Source organism: Electrophorus electricus, chromosome 11 (assembly GCF_041902795.1).
Source record: "Electrophorus electricus isolate QZ-2024a chromosome 11, ASM4190279v1, whole genome shotgun sequence".
In the NCBI taxonomy this organism is placed as follows: Eukaryota; Metazoa; Chordata; class Actinopteri; order Gymnotiformes; family Gymnotidae; genus Electrophorus; species Electrophorus electricus.
The window spans coordinates 14,305,593-14,326,486 of NC_137507.1; the positions used below are offsets into that span (position 1 = coordinate 14,305,593).

General features: G+C 44.9%; 1 protein-coding gene across 8 annotated transcripts in view; it reads left to right on the plus strand.

Annotated features, from left to right (window-relative positions):
• The window catches only part of cald1a (caldesmon 1a), a 36,067-nt gene that overhangs the window by 10,484 nt on the left and 4,689 nt on the right, over nucleotides 1-20,894 (plus strand). The window contains exons 2-13 of one of the 8 annotated variants that reach the window (XM_081722873.1): nucleotides 5,230-5,373; nucleotides 5,862-5,959; nucleotides 11,283-11,426; nucleotides 12,459-12,807; nucleotides 12,921-12,956; nucleotides 13,824-13,915; nucleotides 15,174-15,447; nucleotides 17,045-17,185; nucleotides 18,678-18,721; nucleotides 18,953-19,028; nucleotides 19,281-19,418; nucleotides 19,529-19,624. In XM_081722873.1, the coding sequence (XP_081578999.1) occupies nucleotides 5,886-5,959; nucleotides 11,283-11,426; nucleotides 12,459-12,807; nucleotides 12,921-12,956; nucleotides 13,824-13,915; nucleotides 15,174-15,447; nucleotides 17,045-17,185; nucleotides 18,678-18,721; nucleotides 18,953-19,028; nucleotides 19,281-19,418; nucleotides 19,529-19,624 (1,464 nt within the window). In that variant the 5' untranslated portion in view covers nucleotides 5,230-5,373; nucleotides 5,862-5,885. Of the gene's footprint in view, nucleotides 1-5,149; nucleotides 5,374-5,861; nucleotides 5,960-11,282; nucleotides 11,427-12,458; nucleotides 12,808-12,920; nucleotides 12,957-13,823; nucleotides 13,916-15,173; nucleotides 15,448-17,044; nucleotides 17,186-18,677; nucleotides 18,722-18,952; nucleotides 19,029-19,280; nucleotides 19,419-19,528; nucleotides 19,625-20,894 lie in introns of those variants that run through there. The other 7 variants (XR_014125872.1, XM_081722875.1, XR_004776316.2 and 4 more) reach the window with 7 other exon arrangements.

The following is a 20,894-nucleotide window of genomic DNA, read 5'->3' on the forward strand; positions in this document are numbered from 1 at the left end:
GGACATAACCTAATATGGCTAGCTAGCTACTTGTAAGTTACGGTCGGGATGTGATGCCAGTAAAGGCGGAACTGCCACTCTTCAATGTCAAACACTGAAGTCTTCTAGCTATTATCTAAGGTTTGAGAAACCTTAGATAAAGATATGTGCAGATCAAGCTTAACTTATCCGGGATCCTGTTCAATATGAACCATGCGAACCGTGCCGTGGCGCCGTTGTCATAATTTTGTTCTTCTCAATATCTGTAGAATTGCAGAGAACCTGTAAAAGGTCTGGCTGTGCAAGTTCATGTTACTATTCCTGAGCTAGAACTTGTGCTGGTGTACGCAAACAGTTGGAGATAGGGTGTTTGGAATTCGTCCGTTTTACGACCCTGTTGTGCTTATGTGGAATTTACATTTAAAAGTGGTGACAAGAGTTTGAGGTTCATGGCTTGTCAGTTCCATGTACCGAACTTTCCTTATTCAACTATGCACAAGTAAATACAGTTTTCCATTCTGTTGCACCTTTAATTTGTAAAAATATTGCAAAATATGTTTGTAATATTTAAGTAGAATGCATTATATTTCAGAAATCATCAAATCATTTCTGAAATATATTTAAATGTATTTCCTTTGCATGTAGGTTTTCTATTTTTCTTCATTTTTTGTAATAAAAAGTTTTAAATTGTGAATCAGACTCTTGAAACAAAGTGGTGAAGTCGTGCTAGCTCTTCTCCTCTCCTCCCCTCTCATTTCTTCTCTTATGCTTTATGGATTCCTTTTATTCAGTGACAGAGGTGGAAAGCTCTCACTGCTCTGCCAAAAACTACTGAATTTATGGCTGTCCTCTCACTATCCTTCCCTCTCATTCTCTCTTTTCCTGTCTCTCCCTCCTGTCCTTATCTGTCCATCCATCCATCTATCTATCTATCTATCTATCTATCTATCTATCTATCTATCTATCTATCTATCTATCTATCTATCTATCTATCTATCTATCTATCTATCTATCTATCTATCTATCTATCTATCTACCTACCTACCTACCTGCCTGCCTGCCTGCCTGCCTGCCTGCCTGCCTGCCCGCCCTGATGCCTCAGGGCTATAAATTTTCTGAGGCATCTTGTGTAGGAAACCAGTCACAGGCCAACTGACCACTGCCAAGCAAATCGTAGCCCTGCATCAGGAGATGGGGGATGGGTGTGCTGTCTGACCAATCCAACCAGCTGTAACATGCGTTTGCACTGCTGGATGCACGGTGCTCTCCTCTAGTCTGTGTTGTCTCTGCTGCTCCAATAAGCCTCTGAGACTCAGCAGGTCCCATTATTTCCTGCATATAAACACAGCTGGGAGATAATGATGGCTTTAGGCCTCTCGCACACTGTGTAGTTTTTCTACACATGGTCCAGGCTTTTCTCTGAAGCTCAGTCCTTGCCAGTGCTGAGACAGCGCTGCTCTGAGATCTGTGAACTTGATTATCTTAATCTTGTGTCCATTCTGACACAAGGCCAGGTTATATGTTCTGTAAAGAGCACATGAAAGAAGCTTTTCCACTGTAGGGCCAAGCGGCTCTGGGCGCGACTGGCCTTTCAGCATGGTTCTCCACAGAACGCTTGCAAGCCACACCCAGTGCTGAGAACATCAGACTATGCAGCAGAGCCATTGAGATGGGATGGTTTAATGACACAGGTATTCACTAATTTATTATGCCCATATCATAGTGCACCTTGTCAGCTCAAGCAGCTCAAGCAGTAGCAAACATTTCAGCGCAAAGTTGGTGTCCTAGAAAAAAAAATTCTAAAATGGACAGTGGAGAATCACTTTCACTAATTGATAGTTGGTCCGTTGCTGTATTTTTCTTCCTAGTCCTGGTTTAGTAGCACAATAAATGGAAAATGAAAGTGTAATTGTTCACACAAGACCATAGAAACTGCTGTGGGAAAGAGACCATAGAGTGGGAAGGACGCCATAGCATCTCGCCCAGGTCTATAATTCTCTAGCAGGATTAGACTCAGTGCAATGACATTGCTCTGAACCAAGCCAAGCGCTAGGGTGTGATACCTTGGCCCAGCCTATGTGCTAGACTACAGTAGAGTGGATATGACTAAGCTCAGCTCAGGTTTAGCCCTGAGGGAGCCCCACACCCAGCTTTGGCTCTTTGATCGCTTTTCTTCCCTTTTGATTTTGCTGAGAGAAGACCCCTCAAAGGGGATCTCTCCTGCCCTGCTGCCCCCACAAGTGATTGACATATGGCTATGCTCTCTGATTTGCTCTCCAGGCGAGGCTGCACCTCTGCTTCAGCTCCCCCAGGGCTTGACTTCTCAGACCCATACGGCCCCATGTCACTGTTGGCTTGATTCATGGACACAGTTAGACTGCAATCACGATAACAGCTGCTGAACCAAATCACAGCTCTTGTGTTGTATGTTGTGAGAGTGGGAAGAGGGAAATCCCTTCGCTTTTTATGGATCAATGAAAGCTTTGAGTTTTGATAGGCATGGTCAGAAAGGTGTGTGTGTGTGTGTGTGTGTGTGTGTGTGTGTGTGTGTGTGTGTGTGTGTGTGTGTGTGTGTGTGTGTGTGTGGTGTGTGTGTGTGTGTGTGTGTGTGTGTGCACCTGCAGATGTGTGTTAAAAGAAGCATAAGATCACATAGAGGAATAGTGAGCTCATCAGCTTGTCCTTCTCCCATTTATTTCCACCTCTGCTCGCTCTCTCTTGCTCTCTCTCGCTCTCTCTCGCTCTCTCTCTCTCTGTCTCTCTCTCTGTTCTACTAATGTTGCAGATTGATGAATGGTTGTCTTAGAGGAAGGGGATGTCACAAAAAAGAGACACCCAATACCATCCAAGGTTTCTCTAAAGAAATATTATATTACATGCCCTATGTTTTTGCCCTATGGATATTGTATTGTGCTCAGTACTAGACAAAATGTTTCAGAAATGAAATGTTATATAAAATGTTCATAGTTTTTGCCCTATGGCTATGATATTTTTCTCAATACCAGACACAGTGTTACTAATTAAATGTAATTTTACATGTTTATAGTTTTTGCCCTTTGGTTACCACCTTGCTTTGTAACTATATTACCACAAACCTGTGCATAAGTGTCCACTGTCTGAAAAATTTAAGATGTGTTAAGTGCTTGTCTGCCTTTTAGGCCAATTCAATTAAACTGAATAACACTGAGTTATAAAACCGTCATTACATTATGGCAAAATGTGTTTTTATAGAACACCCCTGTGTTTCATAACCATTCATGAACTCTGTGGTGAGACATAAACCAGGCCAACAGTGCGCATGATGCTAGCCATCCTGCTGTGTCTATGGACAGTGCGTTGGCTATGTCTCTTATCGTAAAGCCAGTTCCTGCTAATGGACTCTTATTGACAGACATGCAAATAGGGCAGTGGTTTGTGTTGGCAAGTCCAGGCTTTTTTCTGGGGGTGTAAATTTAGTCTCTCAAGCAATCCAGGAAGACTGCACTCCAGAAAGCGGTGGGTGGTAGATCCAAACATTTAGTTATTTAATCCGTTTGACGGTAGGGGTCATGGATCACATCAGACTTGGCTCTGTCTGTGGAGGATGCTTCTTCCTGGCTGTCTGCAGATGAAGCTGTAATAGCCCACTGTGCATGCAGAGTCGCCATTAATATTTTTCATGATTGGGTCCTATGAAATGTTCCCTGGGCTGTGTTTGTTTTCCAGGGCGGAACTGACTGCGCCGCAATCATGGTTGAAACAAGGCAGCTTTCCCTTAATACTTGGGGACACGTGCTCTGAAGAGAGACACATTCATTCTGTTGCGTGAGACACACAGCTGCAGATAAGGAAGAGCATCAGCTCCACGTGAAGCACCAAAACAGCCATCAACTTAATCCTGTCTAGACGAATACTGCTGTGCTGTTTGCAGCCATGCTAAATTGTGTCTCACTCCCTTGGTGCACTGTCTATCATCCCGAATACTGTAGCGCAAGGGTCTAGTTACTATGTTCAGATTCGTTAGGTTAACATCACACCTCGCAGTGGAGATCTGCGATTTAGAATGGCACAGACAAACGCAAGCTTTTGTTATGCCACATTTGCCATATGTCTCACAGCAAAGGGTTTAAGGACAGGTGGTAATTTGCTATGTAAATGTGTCATTATGGCCATTTTAATTCTTTCTGCCTGGAAAAGAGGCAGATCCTGTTGAAAGGTTGCGTGGTGCAATGGAGTTAAAAGAAAGCAAAATCAGGACCCTTCTATTATCTGGCTGCACGTTTGCGAGCACTAGCTGCATACGGGTGGTCTTCTTGTCAGACAGCCACAATACTTCTGTTTCTCTTTTTTCTTTTCTTTTTTTTTTTTAGACTGAGGAAGGAATGTTTGGTCTCAGAGGAAGGGCCTCAGAGTCTTAGAGCCTCTGCTGCCCCATGCAGAGAACACTAAAACACTTAAACCAGGACCCTCAAATAGTCTGCTAAAATCGCTTGTAACACTAATGCTTAGATGCAGCGTAGCAAATTACTAAGCAAACATGTTAAACAGTGCATGGCAATATTCTGGTGTTGATGTAATGACTGTCTGCCTTGATTTAACGATGTCTGTATCATCAGAGGGATTTGATTAGGCTGTTTATGAAACGTGACAATTTTATAGGGCTGGGAAAGTGGTGAGCGCGCAGCCGTGACAGTGCAGGCCCAAGCAAGAGCAGCAGCCGAGCTACAAACAGCAGATCTGGCTACAGATAGGAAGGAATTCCTGTGGTGTGTGAATGTGGGTCCAGATGAGCCAGTGGCTCAGGGCAATATGGAGGAAAGGCTGGAAGTCTGTTTCCCTCCCCCTCTCCCTCCCCCCAAGCCGAAGCGGAGAGGGGTCGAGGCAGGCCTCCATTGCCGAGCAGGAAACCCTCAGCAAGCATTTGCGTTTTATAGAGCGCCACTTCCAGAGGCTGAGCCTGCCTAAGCAGGGACAGCTCTGTAAACACAGAATAGAGAGAGAGAAAGAGAGTGAGTGGAGGTGGAGGGGAGTGGAATGACGGGAAATAGCAGAGAGAGAGAGAGAGAGAGAGAGAGAGAGAGACATAGGGGAGAAAAGAGAAAGGGAGGAGTAGAAGGGAGATTAGAGAGTGAAAGCTAGAAGGGAGGGTCAGAGGGAGGCCCATACTGCCTGCGCTGGGGAGAGAGGGAGAGGAAGAGAGAGAGGAAGAGAGGGAGGGAGAACAAGAGAGAAACGGAAGAGGTTGGATTTTTCCTTTTCTGGTGCCTGCAGCTGGAGAGAAAGGCTGAAGGTGAGGAAGTCTTTGTGTCCGAGCGCTGCGGAGTCTGGAGCACACCGTGCAAGGGGCGAGGCTGGCATGCTGTGAGAGAAAGGTGAACTGGACTAGCCCCGGGGCTCATCGACACCGTGGCTTAGGTATGGCAGCTTCCACGGACAATGTCTGGGGCCCTGAAAGTGCAGAGAGAGCCATCCCAAGAGCTTCTGGGTGGTCCGATTCTCCGCTCACATATCCACAAGTATATTTAGTGAGAGTCTTTCTGCCTGGCTGAGTGAACATCCTGTGTTAACATCCTCTTTTTACTCGCTCGCTCTCTCTCTGTCTCTCTTTTCTCTCCTTATTTCTCCCCCGCCTCCCGGTTTTCCATTTTAAGTGGTAGTGTGAAAACAAACTTGCCCGTCTGTTTGATGTCATGCCAGAAACAGAGGCTGGAAATGTCTTGCATGTGGGAATGTGTGACTTTGTTAAAGGGGTTAAGCAAACACGTCAGCCAGGAGGGAGACGTGGAATGCAGAGAACCCCATTCGGCACCATATGCCATATCGAAGAATCTCGGCCGCATTTGAGTTATTGCTACCAGAACGGAGCAGATGCTGACAGTGGGTTGGGGCTTGCTGTTTTGCAGGGGCCACACCTCGGTGAGTGAACCATGGACGAGGACTTTGAGCGGCGCAGGGAGCTGAGGAGACAGAAGCGTGAGGAGATGCGGATGGAGGCGGAGAGGTAACGACACCGTTTCTCTCACACGTGCGCACACACACACACACACACACACACACACACACACACACACACACACACACACACCATCCCACACGAACACAGCCAACCCGCACTCAAGATACACATGCTTCAAGCACTCAAAATGGCCTTTTTTCACGTTCTAGATGAAACCTACCTGTTTGTTGTAAACAGTAGTATTTGTAGGCATGGTGTTAACAGCTGTGTTAAACATAGACTGCATGTGTCTGCATGTCCATTTTCACATTTTGGTGTGGTAGCATTAAAACCCTACATGGTTCTAGGCAATCTCTGCTGTACCAGGTGGCTCATGGCTACATGTTAGCTCCTCTGTCCCTGTCCACTCTAACAGCATTTCTGCACATCTACTGGTCTTTCCATCAAGGCCAATTCATAAAACACTAGAAAGTGCTGTCATGAACGCTGATATTTGATTGGACAGGGTTTGTCTTATAGGCTTTGCATGAATTCATTTGAATGACACTTGCTTGTATCACTTGTTTGTGTGTTGGGTGGAATGGTAATGTCATTTTTCACTCCCTCTCTCTGCTCAGTTCTCTGTGCTATCTACCTGATATTGAATGTTAAATTGTGTTTTGTTATATTATCTAAGACATGTAAGAAACCATAACAAAAGGAAACTTCTACCACAACAGAGACCATCAATATTAATGGTCTATTTTGCTGATTGCTGAAGAATAGAAAATCAGTTTGTCATTTCCTGCAGTGTCATTAGTTGACATATTTGCTTCTAACCACATTAGTGGTGGTTGACTATGTACACTAACTGACAGATATTCATGAACTGGACAAAAGTACAAATGTGAAATTGGCTAGAACCCATACTGCACTACCACTCATAGACTTGCACTACTGTTATTTTTTTATATTTGTTTTTTTATATTTGATCGGTAAGAGATGGTTTACATAGTGTTTCTTGGCTTCGCTCAGCTGGTGGGTAAATAGTAGAGGGCCTGGCTGAACTCACGCATTTCTGCCAGTGACAGCTGCATTCGCTCCTGCTCCCATCCCTTTCCTGACAGGCATTAGATCCCATGGAGTTCGTCGGGGTGATGGCTTCCTCCACTTGGAGGATGCTTTGTGTGGGAAGTGCACTGAAAGCCAGGTCTTTCTCAAGCAGCATGCCCATTTAAGGCAAAGAGACACTCCCCATAAACGCAGACAGCAAGAACTCACAGAGCGACTTTGCATCAGCGTTCTTCCTCAAACACCACATTTTTTTTAAGCGATTTACAGACGTGTATAGCAGCTGCCGAGGAGTGATTTATGTTGCTGTCACAAAGCATCATGGGTAATGAACAAACGCAGCCCCGACTGGCTGCTATTCCAAGCGTATTCAGTGCTATAAGTGCAGCATGTTGTTTTCAATAGCTCATGCCCGTGTTTTCATTGGCCAGAATACTGGACCCTGGTTAATTGTGTGCATTGTTAGACTTGCGTGTCAGGTTCCTGTCCTGTATGTATTTTCTTTTTTTGCCTGCAAGAGTTGTGCTATGAAATACTGTTCCATTTCAGTGTTTGTTTTATCATTCAGTGTATGATACACTTTCCCATAATCCTGGACCAGTGTCTGATGAGGACAGATTAGGTGCCATTTTATTTTGCTAATGTAGTTTAAAAATAATATTTTTTTGCTTGTGTTGTCAAGAGAAGGAACTGCATTTCCCTTGCCAAGTGTTACAATCACTTCAAGCTTACTGAAGAATAAATAATTGTTCTTCTCTCTGAAAAATACCAGTTTTCTTCTTTGAAGCAGTTTTGGCTTGGACCTGCTTATTAGCTTCAAGGCCTCTCAGGTTCTTGGCAAAACACATAATCTAATCATATTAAATTGCTTTAGCAATGCAAATATAATTTAATGCCCATTTCTTCTTTGGACTCAAACTAGTGTGAACCGAGTGTCACATCATTAGGCTCACCAGTTCATCCATCAATAGAGCGTACAGTAAATGGAGGAAAGATGTACCCGTGTGTGAGTCTTTGGGCTGTGTGGTGTTGTCTTTGGGCCTACAACCCTGTAGCACCCTGGCTGATGGCTGGAATGGCCGTCTGAATCGGCACAGAGGCAGGTGGACGCGATAAGACTCCCCCACCATCGCCACCTACACCAAGCTAAAGATGATGAAGGCTTTGACAAGTGCCATTTCACTCCTTCCCCTGAGCTAGCCAAGATCCCTTTCAAGGGAGGGAGGGAAAGAGGAAGGGAGCAAGGGAGCGATGCTGTGCTGTCTTATGTCAGTCTGGATTAGAGCACTAGTAGACCGCAGTGCTCAGAGCGAGTGTACGGCTATCTGATCGGATGTTTGATGGCACTTACACGCGGCTATATTTATCGAAGTCCTGATGTGCTCCAAGTGGATTGAATGTGATTATATCAATCACTTATATCTGTACTTCTATTGCAACTGCAGCCTGCTGTATACATGTGTTTACAGTGTATATAGAAGCACTCATCGAATTGGCCAGTTTGAGAATCAAACTCAGAGCTTGTGCTGAATCCATAGCCACAGGGCTGTATTTTGCTCTTTCTGTCTGCTTTACACACATACATACACACATATATTTGCACACACGCACGCGCACACACACACACACACACACACACACACACACACACACACACACACATATATATATATATATATATATATGCTCTTTCTGTCTGCTTTACACACATACATACACACATATATTTGCACACACGCACGCGCACACGCACACACACACACACACACACACACACACACTATATATATATATATATATATATATATATATATATATATATATATATATATATATATATATATATATATATATATATATATATATATATATATATATGCACGCATGCGCATACGCACTCACACACACACACATACACACACACACACCTCCCCCTGTGACCACTGTGGCCTTTCCCGGACTGGAGCAGTGTGTCCCAGCATGAAACCAGGTCAGCCACACTCCACACATACACACACTGGAATGTTTTGACTGCTGTTTTTGCGTCTCCACTGACTGTCCTACTGGAATGTTCTGAAGAGTTATGACTAAAAGTGAACATGTTCCAGTTCCACACATATGACTGGTTCAAGTCTTCACTACTAAGAACTGCTCCATGAGCATGGTTGGGCTCTTGTGAAGAAGCTGTGCTAACTCATAATCTCTCTCACGCCATGGCCATTTTGGTACCACATATCTGTACTGTGTTCCCATGAGAGGCCAGGAAGAGCTCAGGAAATAATACCCATCCTCAGCGAATGGGCCATTCCAAACCTACTTTCCCTGCACTGTTTCAGCTCAGCTGGTGTATACGTGAGAGAGAAAGAGCCACTCGGGAAAAGGACTAGAGTTTAAGAGCAGAGACAGCACTCCAGTTTCCTGGTTATAAAGCATCTGAAAATAAGAGTGCTGATTCATCCTCAGCTTCTGTCAGCCTGTAGGACCTTTTTTAGTAGGACTTAAATAGCAAAGGACTGATCCTAGATCAACCCAGATCATCACCTTAACTCTTGAGGGGTTTTATACAAGATATTGTAGGGGAATGGAAACTTTAAAGGAACATAATACATAAGGATGGTTTCAGTGGGTTTATTTGGGAAAAGGGGAATGGAGTGGGCGGAGTGTGGGAATAGGGCAGCCTTTTGGTAGTGTTTGTCTCTCTCATTTTGCTCTCTCCCTCTCTCTTCACTCCCTCCCTCATTCTTTGCTTTGCTTTGCTGCAGTGTCAGACCCCAATCCCAGGGACCTTTCCCAAACTGTTTTCACTGACATTTCTGAAATGTTTGGACAAAAGGAAAATATTTGCGAACGCTATCATGTTGGCTGTTGGGATGTGTCCGTGCGGCCTCCTCCACAGGCCATCCGTGCATTTCTCCTAATTTATTAATTAATGTTACACTCACCCACAAGATATGTTCCATATGGGATGCATGCCTGGGTAACCTAAATCACGGTGTATGCTGAATAACGAGGACGTATGGAACATGTAAAGCTCCGAATGGGCGTCAGCTTCACCGGTTCAGGGAAACTACCAAATGTGTCTGAGAAATGCTGAGGCCCGTCTGAGAGTTACTGGCGTGTCTGGGTGGTGCTGTTTCTCTCTGGCAGAGAGTTATAGACGTTAGTGAGGAGCATCCCACTCCCCCCAATCCCAGACATGGTGCAATGGGCAGAGGTGTCTGGGGAGAGAAGGGTGGGCCGAGGTGGGGGGGTCTGTGGAGAGAAGAGTGGGCCGAGGTGGGGGGGGTCTGGAGAGAGGGCGTTGGTCTGGGTGTGGTGACTCCAGCAGAAGGAATAGTGCTCCCACTTTCAGTTAACACTAGGGCTGGATAGTTCAGGTTCAGAAAATAAAAGTCCCAGCCATCTGGGTCTGCTGCTTAGCTGAATTCATTAGTGAAATCGATTAAGAAGTACATATTCATGGCAGGACTGTCACTTTTTGAGCCTGGGCTTAAGGAACTCAGGATGGAGATCTCACGTCTGCATTTCATATTCTGATACTGTGCCAAAAATACCGTACATGTAGGCACATGTGGTACAATGCACAACAGTGCACAACAGTAGACGAGAGAAAACAAGAGAGAGAAACAGGGCGGTGCACAGAGGGAGAGGCAGACAAGCCCTTGTCTGATGTCACTCTCCCTCTGGTCTTCCTTGGGCGTTAGTAGAATTCTCAATTGCAGCAGAATTCCTGGCCCATAGCAGTGTCCAGCAGCAGGATGATAGTTCAGCAGTTCTCAGAGACACAAAGACACACACAGCCCAGGTAGAATATTTGCCAAACGCCTACTCTTTACTAAAGAAAAGATGTGTACAGAGAGGATACGATGGTATGTGAGTAGAGAGAGAGAGAGATTAAGGGATAAACAGAGGGAGATCATAAATAGAGAGAGAGAGAGAGAGAGAGAGAGAGAGAGAGAGAGAGAGAGAGAGATGAAAGGCTTGTTTAGGTTATTTACAAGCACTGCTTTCTTCCCTGTATGCTGAAGCTGCTCTGTTTGCATGTCTTCTAAGTCACAATGAGTCTAGCTTCTCTCATAAACTGCCAAACTGTCTCCAAACACACACACACACACACACACACACACACACACACAGCAGATATCATTCAGTAGCCACTTGCCCCTAGCAGCAGTGACTGCAGCAATAACACTGATGGCTGTGATAGATACACTCACTGCCAGCAAGACTTTAGGCCTGCCTTCTACCATCTCTCACTAAGGTAATAACACTGTCATCGTGTGTGTGTGTGTGTGTGTGTGTGTGTATATACACACAGGATGGTCTATCGCCGAAATGACGAGGATGAGGAAGAGGCGGCTCGTGAGCGCAGACGAAGAGCACGTCAAGAGCGCTTGCGCAACAAGGAGAGTGAGGAGGTACCCAACCCTCCTGAGAGTGTGGAGCTTAACAACAGCCACAGGTGTGTGTGTGTGTCTCTCTCTCTCTCTCTCTCTCACTCACACACACACACACACACACGTTCTTATACCCTGTTAGGATGTGAAATCATATATGTCCCATATGTATTATGTTCTCATTACTTTTATTAGGACACAAGTTTTGATCTGATTTTTCTACATATTCAGGGCATTTTTTTCTAAAAATGTGTAAAGATGTATGAAAGAGAACTCTCATACATCTGCCACACTCAGCAACTTATTGACTATGGTTTGGCACTAGAGGTCACTAGGGGTCACTCACTCCCCTTCATTCACTGCCATTCTTACCCCCAGTACTGCAGAGATATGGAGACACTAGAGATTTGAAGCTGTGTGGGCATGTTGTGTGTGTGTTTGTGTGTGCGTGCGTGTGTGTGTGTCTGGCCTGCATGCGGAACAAACAACTTCCCCTTCGCGGGCGAGCGTCGCTGCCCGGCGGGTCACGCTGACGTCACTTGACACTGCGCCTTTGTAGCTCTGCATGCTTTCGCACACAACGGGCCCTGTCAGAGCGGCCCTTGCCCACCCCCATCCGGAATCGCACTGAGGTGGAGGGGGTCCTCTGCCAAGTGGTGTGCTCAGATTTCGTTAGCCTCCAGTGGCATGTGTGCACCAGCGGGGAACGGCCCCGCGCGGCACGGTGTACGCCAGTTAGGCAGAAGCATTACAGTACGGGGTGGAGGGGGGCAAAGGGCAGGATCATCCAAGCGACTGTCTTCAGCAGTCGCTTGACTGAGAAGGAGGACTCAGTGGGCCATTGTGTTTGAGTGAACTCCGGAAGAGCAGATTACCCGATGCCCAACTATCAGTGTGCTGGCCTACATGCATGGAGAGTTGAAAAGGCGTAATATTTTATGCTGTCTCTCTTGCAGTTCATCAGTATATCCTCCTTGGTGCCTGTCTGTCTCTCCTTAGCTCTGTTTCTGTTCTCTCTCACACTCCTGTCCCTATGCCTCCTTATGTCCCTATCCCTGTCTCCCGTCCCGATACCTCCCTATGTTTCTTTCTCCCAGTGTGATGGTTACAGAGGCAGTTTCCAGCTCGGTGGTCAGCTCGGGCTGGTGTGGCGAAGGAGATGATGAAGAGCAGGCCCTCTTGGAGCGCTTGGCCAAACGGGAGGAGCGTAGGCAGAGGAGGATGAAGGAGGCACTGGACAGACAGAAGGAGCAAGAGCCCTTCTCCTACGGTGTGGAGGAGCACCCCACCACTCAGCGCTCTCTTGAGGAGTATCCACACAGCAGCAAGGAACAGGAGAAAGAAGAGGCCAAGGAAGAGTATGAGGAGACTGTCCCAGATGAAGAGGAGGAGCAGAAAGAGGAAGTGATGGAAGAGAAGCCACAGACGTCTTACCTGAGGGAGCAGGTGTGTGTGTTTTTTGTTTTTTTTTTTATTCTTCCCTCATGTGGTTCTCCTGCGGTTTGTCATTGTGGCTGTAAGTTTTGTTTTTGGTTTTGATGAACGTTGTTCACTCTTAGGACTCCACTGAGGAAAAACCTCAAATTGACGATGAGGTACGGTTACTGTGACTTCTTCTAGCCTTCACTCCTTTAGCGCAATGCGACATAAAGCATGTTGATGCCAGTTCCTTTTGTAGGGCAGCACCGAGCAGGATGCTTGGCATTCCTGTGGGAAAAGTGAGACTTTAGATGAAGATATAGCCCATTCCATAGTAGCTTTGAAGCAGGAAGTGGAAGAGGATGCAAGCGGAGTGAATGAGGATGTGGAGGAAGTAGAGGCAAATGAGATAAAGGAAATGGAGATAGAGGCACTCTCACAGAATGAGGAAAAGCAGGAAGCAGCTGACTCTGAGAGAAAGTTTGCCGAGAATTATTTGAGTGTGGTAAGAGGTTGGATGCTCACAGAACTTTGATATTATGAGCTTTGGGGCTTAGTCACAGAGAATAACTAATTGTACTTGAATCATCAGAGAGGAAATTATCTGAATTTAAAGTTAATTGAAATGTATTGTAAAACCTTTTGAATTGTTTTCTTATACAAAACTATTTGTAAACATCAGACCTTTCCAAAGGAAGATATTTTGTCTGTGCTATTGACTTTGCCCCAAAGCCTATCTACACCAATCTGAGTGCAGTGAACCCACTATGGTGTCCACGAGAACCTGCTGTCTCTAGGGACTGGCCCATAGGGTGTGGTCTCTTCCATACGGTCACCTCACTGCTGCAATGTGGTTGTTAGTTGCTTGCTGCATGACAGGTGTATGTGTTTTCTTCACCTCTCTCCATGAGTGCTGTTCTGCCCACTGTTTTTCTTTCTCTCTCACACACACACACACACACAACCAGCGACCTGTGGCTGCTACCAGAGCAACTGAGAGTGCAGCCGGCACAACATCTTGACTTCTCCTTGTCTGTCGGCAGATGGAGGATGGGGATGGGAGTAAGAGGAGCAAACAGCACAACGGAGGAGTGTATGAGGAGGGCAAGCCCAGGAAGGTGGAGAGAACGCCGAGGTGTGTGAGAAACAGAGATGAGACTGACCGCTCATCACACGGCATGCATAGCCAGAGTTGCACGGCTGTGTTAGGCACATTAAAAAAATTTACTGCCACACAGCTAATTGCCAAAAACACATAAAGGATTTAAGTATCATAATTAGGTAATAGAGAAGAGCAGGCATGAGTTCTCACTGTTCATGCTTTTGTGTTACTTCTTTTCATACTTCCGTGTTATCTTGTAATTGTACATGTAATTCATAACTTTTCTCCAGTGCATTTTTCAAGCATGTCTCATAAAAGTGTTTCCATTTTTGAAGACATTTTACTTTCACTCCACTCCTTTCTGTAGTCTGTCAGTTCTCACTACTTTGAGAAAACAGAATCATCTAAAACATGGAGAATATGTTGCAATTTCACATTGAAAAAACAAAACAACCCTAGCACAGTGCACCTTTTAAAAAGATGGTAGAAAGCTAGCTATAATCAGAAACATGTCCGACAAGTTTAACATCGTGTCTCCTGAGGAGGTTAGGCCACTGCACTACCTCTGTCTTAGCTCAAAGATATGTTTGAGATGTTGGGACAGAAGAATAGTTTATTTATTTTTATTTTTTTATAGTTTATTTCTTACTAGAAATTGCTCCCCCAAATAACATAATTATAAATATAAAATAAAAATTATAACTTTTACTTTTACTTTTACTTTTGTTGTTTAAGTAGATTTTAAAGCAATTTTAAAGCAGTAGATTAATTTTTTTTTTTTTTTTAAGCAGAAAATAAATATAATTTTTTTTTTTTATTCCACTTTTTCTATATATGTGCAGTTCTGGCATCAAAAAAGCATTTTTCACATTCCAGGTCAAAGTGTATCTGTACTTTCACTCAAATAGAGGATTTGTGTACTGTGTCCACCCCTGCCTAGGACATCGGGTCAAGTGTGTCAAAACGAAGTTAATATTTTTTGATCATTTAGGAAACTTGTTGAAGATATTTTGTGCAGTTTCTCTGTTCTAATCTTAGTCGCACACCAGTGGTCTTTATGCAGCTGAACTGGTGCACTTGACTGTCATATAATCCCAGCTACCCTGACTGTCACAGGATACTGTCACCTTAGACAGAAGTAGGCCGGTGTGTGTGTGTGTGTGAATGCACACACGCATCATATGACCATGCTCTCTTAAACCATTGCTCAGACACATCGCAAGTTTTTTTTATCTTTTTTATCTGTCTGTCTGTCTGTGTGTGTGTGTGTGTGTGTGTGTGTGTGGACCAGCCACAGCAGCCTACGCTCACCCGAGGCTCCTCCCGCAGTGGAGGAAGTGGAGGGGGAGGGAGCACGCCTGGAGGCCGAGCGCAAGCTAGAGGAGCTGAAGAGGAGGAGAGACGAAACAGAGAGTGAGGAGTTCGAGAGAATGAGGCAGAAGCAGCAGGAGGCCGAGGCCGAGCTGGAGGAGCTCCGGAGGAAGAGGGACGAGCGGAGGAAAGTGTTGGAGGAAGAGGAGCGGCAGAAGAAGCAAGAGGAGGCCGAGAGGAGGGCCAAAGAGGAGGTGCGTTAGCCTAGCATGGCTCGCTCCTGCCCTGGGTCCTTTCTGTGCCGTTTGATTAGATGTTTCTGCTCAAGACAGATGGGCACTCATGTTTAATCATCTTCAAGGAATCCTGAGCCTTCTCTAGAGCACTTCCGTATTTGTATAGCCAGTTTTCTTGGCCCTCAATCAACAATAATGTTCTATTTTGGCTTGAGAATGTAACCTCCTAGAAGAGGAGGGCATTCTCTGCATATTTGTTGGCTCCATGCCTCAGTGTCATTAGACTCTCTAGCTTCTTATCTCTGGGTGGATAAAATTCTCCTGGAAGTGCTGTATTGCTGAGAATATCTCTATATTATTAGTGTATTTGTGCCCACTATAGTAGGTCTTAGGTAACTGCAGTGACTTAGTTTCAAAAAGGTTACAGCAACTTCCTATTTCTTTCTGTTGCCGTCTACCAACTGCCACTTGGATGGACCCATGGACCAAACTTCGAACAAGCATCTCTGCTGACACCTTCTCTGTTCCTAGATAAACAAAGAAGGCAGAATAAATAACCAACACAACTAAGCAAGCCTAGCTTACTGCTGCACCATTTATTGTACAGCATTTTTTACGCAAGGGTCAACAGCACATCTGGAAATCTCTGAAGGACACAGAATCTGGTCTTCTGGGTCTTAAAGAAAAAATGCCTTGTTTCCCAGTGCCTTGCTATTTTGCCAGTTCATTTGCTGTGTAGTGTGTGTCAAAATATTAGTCCACTTTGTACTTTGCCATTGTTAATTTTAGCCACAGGTTACAAACGCTGAACTTGACATAAGCTTATGTCAAAGTTACCTAGTTACAAAGTTGCCTAGTTCGCTATCTTAGCTGAAATACGTTCGTGTAAGACAACGGTCAGCACAAGTATTTAACCCTAGATGGTTTTAAGTTGGCTACAAAGGTATCCTCACACCCCTTCATTTAACTTGATTAACAATTGTATCTTAAGCAATGACACACACTCGCATGGAACAACACAGCGTTAGCTAACCCATCTCTTGTCTCTGTAGGGTGGGCTCAGCAAACATCCCTGGTATCGCTCAGTTTTATAGCTAATGTTACCCAAGTTGAAATGTTGCTGGTAGATTACTCAAGCATGCGTGTTTCGACAACTGGACACGGTGTACGAAAATGCCTCCTCTGGGCAAAAAAACGATAACGAAGTTTGACAAGAATATTCATGTCAAGCTATGCGATCCTTTTACAATAATATTTCACGGCAGTACACACACCCACACGAAACGCACAACTTTAGCAAACAGAATGTTGCCTCTCGGGCGAGCAGGTTTGCGGCGAGATGCACTCCTTGCGCATGCGCGTTTCAACAACGTGCGCCAGTCAGTGAGTGAAAATTCCTCTTCTAGGCCAGCCCGTTAGGCGGTCCGGCAAAACGGGACTAATTAGAACAGAGGAGAGTGGAGAGCTGTGCCAAGAGCTATTGTGGCCTGTAAAAAGGCATATATATAATTCCACAGTTAAAATGGAATTCACTGCCAGATTAGCAGAGTGGGGTTGAGGGAAGTGTGTGTGTGTGTGTGTGTAATGGAGTTGTACTTGTTTGCGTTTTGCACAGGAGGAGAAGAGGAGGATGAAGGAGGAGATAGAGAGGAGGAGAGCACAAGCGGCAGAGCGGAGGCAGAAGGTTGGGGACGAGGTGGATGGGGAAGCCAGTAAGCCCTTTAAATGCGTGAGCCCAAGAGGGTCATCCCTGAAGGTGAGCTCACCCAACTCCTGGGTCACCAGCTGGCCACCTAGCTCATAGGCACAGGACAGCACCGCTGCATGAGCCAGCCTAAGACATCACAGGAACAACCATAGGAACTGAAGGATAGGATAGGAACACACTGACCCACAATTGGACACACTGATGCTATAGAACACACTGATGCCATAAAAACCCAGGAAATTAATGTGCTGTCTCTCTAAACTCTTTAATGTAACAGGATAAAGGACAGCTTAACAGCATTAGGAAAATTGTTTCCAAGGAAAACCTGTGTGTGTATGTGTGTGTGTGTGTGTGTGTGTGTGTGTGTGGTGCTTATTTTGCACCATTTATGCTTGATTTGTTTGCTTGTGGTACTCTGGATGTGGAAGTCTCAATGTGGTAATCTGGTTACTTGCTCTGTTGTGGTTCTGTGCTGCTTTCCCACAAACTGAAAGCAACTGAGTTATATCCAGTGTGTTTTGGGAAGCAAATCTCCTCTCCAGTCTTCCCTTCACCAATGACACTTTCATGTGATGACTGGCCTGGGAGGGTTTATATTTCCGGGAAACACTAACTAGACACTAACACTAACTGCATCTCTGCTCTCTTTCCACAGATTTACTTTGTCATCATGTTCACTGTATGTAATGCATGCTATGTGATCTTTTTAGGTGTGACATTTGAGTTCTTGCCATTATTCAAATTTAATTTCTAACACTTTTAGATATCATATCTTTCTTTGGTCAGAATGAGCTCATTTGAAGTGAGGCATGCCTTGAGTGCAGTTCATTCAAGTCTTCAACTTCAGACAACTATTGTTTGCTTGTGGATCCCACTGTTACAAAACAACAGAAAGATAAAAGTGGAGTGGTTTTGGAGTGGCTGCCTGGAGGGAGTATGCGCTCAGAGGGGCTGCAGGAAGGCTATTAGCCTAATAGGATTACTGGAACCACGTTCGCACAGAGCCGCACCGAACATGCCACAAAATGGGGAATTTCCTGAAGGGAGTATTTTAGGAGCTCCCACATTCTGCGCCATTGTAGAGTATGTCTGACGTAGGGCTGGGGACAGGGGGAATTTGAGTTGGGTTATGTGTGAGGTTTTTTTTAAATCAATCTTTTTTTTTTAGTGGGGGGGGGGGGGTGTGTCTGTGGGCCCTTCCACTTACACACACCTTAGCCATGTTGTCGTATGCCATAAACACAGACTGAAGTTCCCACAGACAGGGCAGCCTGAAAAAGGCCGAAAAATAACAAACTTGCCTGCGGTCTCCTCCGAATAGTCAACTCCAAAAGGGAAGTTGTGGGGTTTGTTTGTGTGCGTGTCTACATGTGTGCGTGTGTGCATTTGTGTGCGTGTGTGTGTTATTATATGTTTCCACATGACTAGTGCTTATATCTCCTAAGTCTTCCATTGTCTGATCTCTCTCTCTCTCTCTCTCTCTCTCTCTCTCTCTCTCTCTCTCTCTCTCTCTCTCTCTCTCTCTCTCTCTCTCTCCCAGATTGGTGAAAGGGCTGAATTTCTTAACAAGTCAGCACAGAAAAGGTATCTAGATCTTTTAACTAGAATTAATCTAAACATAGAATACAATTCATTTCACACTTTACACAATTTATTTCACATCTCCATTAAAATTATATTATTGTATTATGAAATAATGCCAACATATGGCAATTTTTCCTGTATACATCAATGATAATTCACAGTATGTTGTAACCTGTGAGTTTTTGTGCGTGTGTGTGTGTGTGTGTGTGTGTGTGTGTCCTGTGGTGTCAGCACTGTGAAGACATCTCACTCTCCTGTGGTGTCAAAGATTGATAACAGATTGGAACAGTACACCACTGCTGTGCAGGTGAGTACTAGCCACTGTCCTGTTCCTAGTGTTTCATGCACTAGACACAGGAACTCTGCTATTATGTAAAAGAGCTTTTCAAAAGGTTGCATGTAAAAAAAAAAGATGATACATCAATGATATCAATTATAGAGGTGCTGCATTTTACGCTGTTGCTGTGCTGTACTGTCATGCTGTTTTTGCTGAGCTGTGCCATAAGCGCTGTCCTTGTTTAATATCATTCCGGCTCTTTCTCTCCTTGCCCTTTGGCAGAGTAATAAGGAGGTGCGATCGCCACGGACAGCGACCGTGGACCTGCCCGTGGCATCAGACGGCGTTCGCAACATTAAGACCATGTGGGAGAAGGGCAGTGTGTTCGGCTCCGGCACCAACACGCCATCCAGCAACAAGGTCCGCAGCGCTCATCAACGCCGGATGGCTAGGCACTTCCCCTCGCACTGTCTATCCTGTTCAGCCTTGACCTTTGACCGACAGGGAGCTTTCTTCTCTCCTCTGCACAGGATGCAGCTGGAATCAAGGTGGGTGTGGCTGGCCGCATCAATGATTGGCTGAATAAAACCCCGGAATCGAGCAAAACGCCAGGAGGAATACCAGCGGTAGGCTCCAAGCACTGTCCATCACGCCATCACACATCTTTTGACTAGCCCCCCCCCCTCCCAACCTCTGTGTTGACATTAGAAGACACCCATTTATGGCAAGTTATCTAGCTGGGGCCATCTAGTGGCACTGGATTGTCTATGTTAGTCTTTATAGCCAAGATGTCTGTTGTCTGCGTTCCTTGTATGCCTGTATCCATGCGTGTTTGTGTGCACATCTGATGGTGAGATTGTGTGTCTGTGAGAGGGAGAGGGAGAGAGATGTATCATCATGTGGATGTCACTCAAGCTAGTTTTCCTAGCTTTGCTTCCTTCCCTGCTATACTATCTCCACCCCTGTGGTTCACTCTACAGTGGCTGCTTAATTTAAACCTCTGGCCGCTGGGGCGGGGGGGGGGGGGTGTTCAGAAGGTGCACCACTACTGAAGGGCCACTTGCCATGGAAGAAAGCCTCTGTGGTTCAACAAGAACTTGCCTTGCAGTAATATATCACGGCAAGCCTGTGATTTAGTAGCTGACCATAAGAAATCAGCCACTATAGAGACTAATGGAGAAGCAGAGTCCGAAAGCTTGTTGATCTTATCCCTGTGGATGTCAAAGCTTATTTGTCTGGGTAAGGGATAAATAAATAATTCAGTCAAAGCTGACAGTAAATATTACTTAACAAGTAAATGTCATATTGCTGTACTGTAGATTAGCATACCCTTTTAATTAAAGATTATAGTATGTTCACATGGCAGTATATAATTGAACATCAACCCCCAGATCATAGACACACCACAAAAATGATACATCGGCAACCTCTAGTGGACACTGCATTTACAGGACAAGGATAACTGAGAATCACACTGAAACAATGAAGATCAGAAATCATGTGTGAGTTGGGGCAGGTGTAGCTTTAGAACTCCTTCATTTGGATCTTGGGTCAGAATCCTTAACCCTTTCTGACTTTTACATACAGAGCTTTAGAGAAACAGGCTGATCTCTGCAGTAATCCTGCTTTTGTGAGTAAGACTTGTTCTTATTAGCCTGCCCTCTGATGGTCAACAATGGCAATGGCACTTGCATTAGAAGTGCATAGAGATGAGTGTTAGAACTTGCTGGAAGATATGGAAGAATGATCTCTTTAAAGTGTTTATATATATATATATAAAATATAATATAATATGATTCCATAGAAACTGGACATTTTGGACAGGGGTCCTTCATCAGCTGTGCAAGGTCGAATTTACTTTGGTGAGCAGTCTCACCTTGTGTCCGCTTTCCTATG